The 5,294-nt window shown below is 43.7% G+C and overlaps 1 protein-coding gene across 1 annotated transcript; it reads right to left on the bottom strand.

Moving 5' to 3' along the window:
* Positions 1-3,471: 3,471 nt before the first annotated feature.
* LOC106012503 (craniofacial development protein 2-like) lies at positions 3,472-3,930 on the bottom strand. Its single transcript, XM_013085615.1, has one exon. The coding sequence runs from the start codon at positions 3,928-3,930 to the stop codon at positions 3,472-3,474; it is 459 nt and encodes a 152-aa protein (XP_012941069.1).
* Between the last annotated feature and the right edge of the window lie 1,364 nt (positions 3,931-5,294).

Raw genomic sequence — 5,294 nt, 5'->3', positions numbered from 1 at the left:
CTACTACTGCTATTACTACTACTACTACCACCACTATCGAGTGCTTTATTTCCATTATATATTACAAGACACCTTTCCCGTCTACAGTCAGGTACCCATTCCCACTTCGATGAAGTGAGGAAAATTCATACAACATACCTCTACCAAGGACACAACTTCAGCCCATGGCGTCAGGGTTCAAATCCATGACCCTTCAGTCACAAAACACAAACGGCACTTCTGTTTTTGATAACTACTCCAAATCAGTCTTGAATTCTGTGCTTCAAATACATCTAGGATATAGAGAGATCGAGATCAAGAATCTTTCTCTCTTAAAAACAAAAAACAACAACAACCAAATACGCACCAAGTGCGCGCTAAATTTTTAAAACGTCAATATAATGAAGCACACATTGTGTGGGTCTAAACGAACTCAACGTGTTGGGGACATGACAACACCAAATGTATCTAGAAAAAGTCAATACAGTTAAGTATGGCTAGAAGTAGATCTATCCATCGACACTGCGAAGCCCATATCCAACAGAGAAAGATATCGAGATTCTAGATCTGGAAATAGTAGAGGTAGCTGTCGCACATACACGACGAAGCACGAACTTAAACGGAAGTAGTCCCCAGAAAAATATGAAATGGCTAAAGGTAGAGTGAAAACAGCCGAGAGCTTCGATTTTCAGGAAAACCCATCAAACCTGAAAAACAAATATTTAGTTTCCGAACTTTAAAAATATGCCCACGTAACCCTTTGTGACAATTCGTAACTGAATCATATTTTTATAGATTTAATGGGCACCTGTGTAAAAATGTATACTCCCCTAAAAAATGCGGGCTTAGCTGCATTATAATAAGATAAATTATGCTCTATGCGACTTTTTATTTCGACAACTCTCATGTCACACTGATCAATATTGAGTTCAATATTTTTTTTGGCTGTGGCCTATTTGAAGGCCACATTGACTACGGGATAGGCTTTGGTGATCTTTAAAGCTGTTCTCTTTTCAAACAAAAATGCCCACAGATATATACAGAAATACAAATAAGTAAAGACATGATGAGCCAAAGCGGAGTGTAATGGATTTTCAATAAATAAATGCCTCCCTCAGAAAAAAAGTCTCTTTGCACGCGAATTTTTACAGGGATAAATCATTTACTGAAGATTACACTTTCAATGTATAGAATTAGATCTAGTATCTTCTTCTTCTTCTTCTATCCCGTGGTTGGGGCAACCGTTGGGGCACAGCTGCATTGGAAAACCAGCTCTCGCCATCTATTTTTGTCCTGTGCTCTCCTCAGATTGTCACCCATTGTCTTTCCTGTCCACTCTTTCATGTTGTCCTCCCATCTCCTTCTCTGCCTTACTCTCTTTCTCTTTCCTTGCAGGATTGTTTTGGCAAGTCCTGTGGATCTTGTGACATGCCCATACCATTTTAGTTTTCGTCTTTTCACCGTGGTCAGTAGATCTTCATATTGTCCCACTGCGTTGGTGATTCTCTTTCGTACTTCGGCATTTGAAACGTGGTCTTTGTACGAGATGTCAAGGAGTCTGCAGTACCATCTCATCTCTGTGATCGGAATTTTTTTCTCTAATTCTGCTGTTAGTGTCTACGACTCGCAGGCGTATAAAAATATTGAGATGATCAGTGAGCGCATTAGTCTAATTTTTTAGCTGTGCGTGATGTTTCTGTCCCTCCAAATAGGCTTCAGTTTTGACAGCGCAGCTGTTTGCGCGATTCTGGAGAGAATTTCTGGTCTTGAGCCTTCATCTGAGACGATAGATCCGAGGTATTTGAAGCTGTTGACGGTCTCAAGTTTCTCGCCCCTGACTTTGATGTCCGCATTGATGCCATCGGTGTTATTGGTCATTAGCTTGGTTTTCTCGGCACTGATCTCCATGCCGTAGGCTGCTGAGGTTGTGTCCAGCCGCTCCACTAGTGTGGCGAGCTCCTGTTCTTTTCCTGCTAATCCATCGATGTCATCGGCAAAACACAAGTTAGTAATTGTCCTGCCTCCAATACTGATTGTTCCATTGTGGTCTTCCAGAGTGTCAGTCATGATTCGTTCTAGGAAGATGTTGAAGAGAGTGGGAGAGAGTAAACAGCCTTGCCTCACCCCGACCGTTGTCCTGAACCAATCCCCCATGCTGCCGTTAAGGTAGACTGCGCTGGAGGCCTTGTCGTATAGTTGTTGTATGACGTTGATCAGGTTGGCGTTGATGTTATATTTCCTCATGGTTGCCCATAAGGCTGCATGCCAGACCCTGTCGAAGGCCTTTTTAAAATCCACAAAGATATGGTATAGGTTTTGTTGGTGTTGGAGGTACCTCTCGCACAGTATTCTGAGGTTGAAGATCTGTTCTGTTGTGCTGCGCCCTACTCTAAAGCCTGCATGCTCTTCGGCAATGATCTTCTCTGCCTTATGTTTCAATCTGTTCAACATTATCTTTAACATAACCTTACTGGGGTGGCTTATTAGACTGATGGTGCGGTAATTTTGACATAGTTGCAGGTTACTTTTCTTGGGGAGTGTAATCACTAGTGATTTTGTCCATGGTGTTAGCCACTTTCCTGTCTGCCAGATCTTGTTGCAGATGACAGTAAGAGCGTTTATCATGTCCTTTCCCCCTGCCTGTATCAATTCTCCTGGGATGTTGTCCACTCCTGCTGATTTCCCCTTCTTCAGTGCTTTAACTGCTGCTTCAACTTCTTCTCGAAGGATTGGGTGGCTATCGATGTTGGTTGCTGGGGGAAACGTTTAGAATCTCGGGGTTTCCCGTGGCTTTGTAGTTGTACAATTCTGAGCAGTATTCTGTCCATCTTTTCAAAATGCCTTGTTCCTCTGTCAGGCATTTTCCTTGTTTGTCTTGAATGGTAGTGGTGCGCCCTTCTTTAGTGCATGTCAGGTCTTTTACTAATTGATATGCTTTTTTGCTGTTGTTTGTCCTCAGGCTGCTTTCGATTATTTGGCATTGTTCCTCGATCCAATTTTCTTTTGCCCTTTTCATACTTGTTTTTAATTTTTTGACTGACTGCTCTGTACTCCTTTGCACCATCTGGTTGCTTCTTTTTCTCCTTTAGTTTTCTCCTTTTGTCACACAGGTTAAGGATATCAGTTGTGACCCAGGGCTTATTGACTCGTCGGTGTTTTCCGAGGATCTGACTGGCTGTTTCAGTCACTGCTGTATTGAAGGTGTTGATCCACGCGTCCATGTCTGTGTCATTATTGTTACCAGCATCAATGACAGTGAGTGGTGCACACTTTCCTCCTATCATGGCTTGGAAGGCTTCTGCTACTTCTGGGTCCTTTAGTTTTTCCAGATCAAACTTCATCCTTGTGTTTCCTTGCTTTTTAACCGTCTTCAGGTGGAGGCGAAAGGTCATCATCACAAGGTCGTGGTCGTTTCCAACGTCTGCTCCTGGGAATGTTCGTGTTTTTCCAATTTTGACACTGGACTGGGAGCGCTTTTTCACCATGATGTAGTCAACCTGGTAGTGATGTTCTCCACTTGGACTGTGCCATGTCCATCTCCGTGATGTAGTCAATCTGGTCGTGATGTTCTCCACTTGGACTGTGCCATGTCCATCTCCGTGATGCTTTGTATTGACCAAACGTGTCTGTCAGCACTAGGTTGTTATAGCTGGCAAATTCCAGGAGCCTTAGACCTTTTTCATTTGACTCTGAGTTGCAGTATTGTCCGCATGTTCCTTTCCAGTTCTTGTATGCATCATTTCCTACTTTTGAATTCCAGTCCCCTTGTACAACGATGATGTCTTTTTTAGGGGTCTGGTCTATCACTTCTTGTATCTGGTCGTAGAAGCCCCCCACAGCCTGTTCATCATAGTCTGACGTCGGGGCATATGCCTGAATGATAGTGATGTTGAATGGGACTGCCCTGAGGCGGATGGTAATAAGCCGGCTAGAAATAGGGCGGCAGCCCATGACCGTATTCACGATGTCTTTGTGAATAAACAATCCAACGCCATTCATATGCTTGTCCTCTTCTCCACTGAAGTACAACTTGTGGCCTTCTTGTGTCGTGATCTCCCCGAATTTCTTCCACCGTACTTCGCAAAGTCCAAGTACGGCCCATTGATTTCTGTTCAACTCGTACGTAAGCTCTTCTAGTTTTCCGGCTGTTCTCAGCGTCCGTACGTTCTATGTGCCAATGGAGATGTTGTTTCTGGCACGGATCTTCTGTGCATCAGTAGCATACTTTTCACCTCCTTTCTGGTGCACAACAGCGGAAGGCGCGGTCCTTGGTGACCCGGGTGACGACCGATCCGGTATAGTGTCTGAGCTGTTAATCATTTCATGTGGTGAGTCTTGGGCAGAGAAGCTTGGCGGTGCCCATCCCTCTCCAAGCTCTTAACCGTAGGCCGATGTCCACACACATGATGTGGGTCGCCCCCGATCGCATACACTTGACCGTTGAGCTCAGCTTGGAACCCTTTCGCTCTGACCGTTGGGTCCGTCATGGGACCCTTCCGCTCATGGCCGTTGGCTGTTTGATGCTGCTCATCCGCCCAGTGGTGCAGTGTAAATACCACCCCCTCACATGGTTTAGTCCGCCAGCTGAAGCGGTGTACCATTCAGTGATCTAGTATACATGTACTAAAATATTCGCAGGATTTGCACACATCGAAAAGCTTTCAGAAAACAAAATTATGGTCCCGAGACTGGTAAATGTCGGATCCAGAAAGTTTCTGCCTCTTTAAAACCCGCTGTATCGTTTTCAACATTGAACTTTCATGGACGAATTGAAGGTGGAATTTTCAGTAATTTATGTTAATCATGCACGACCGTTGAGACAAGCGACTTTGGGATGAACAACACCATTAATTATATCGATATCCTTAATTCCATTCCTGTACCTTCAGGAATTTTACAGGGGGAAACGTTCCAAGGACAATAAAACATAGATCTAGCCATGTTTTAGAGAGTCGAACTGGGATAATCAAGCACAGTAAGTTATCTGGGTATTGGGTTTTCCCTCATATTAACTATGCAGTCATAAGGCGTTGCGTAAAGCAGCTTATTGTCCGTTACATATTTTTTACTGACTCCCTTTGTACAATGTAGTATGCTTTGAAACATGAGATCGTTTCTGCAGCTACAAGTAAGAAATTGCTTTGTAATGGCAGGTGTCAAGCATGTTCTAGAATTATCTTCAAACTCTGATCACAAAGCCAGGAAAGCTCAAAACATCACACAGTAGTTCCCCGTGCTCTGTCCATCCTTTTCCACCACCCCCTAAAAATAAAACAACCTTGTGGGTGAGCATGTATGTATGTATGTATGTATGT

The sequence above is a fragment of the Aplysia californica genome, unplaced genomic scaffold, assembly GCF_000002075.1.
Source record: "Aplysia californica isolate F4 #8 unplaced genomic scaffold, AplCal3.0 scaffold00390, whole genome shotgun sequence".
In the NCBI taxonomy this organism is placed as follows: domain Eukaryota; kingdom Metazoa; phylum Mollusca; class Gastropoda; order Aplysiida; family Aplysiidae; genus Aplysia; species Aplysia californica.
Note: the sequence above shows the minus strand (reverse complement) of the source record. Positions and strands in the feature narration are given on the sequence as shown.

Coding starts and splice junctions, on each gene's coding strand:
- LOC106012503 (XM_013085615.1), bottom strand. CDS start 3,930: ATGGGCTGCCGCCCTATTTCTAGCCGGCTTATTACCATCCGCCTCAGG.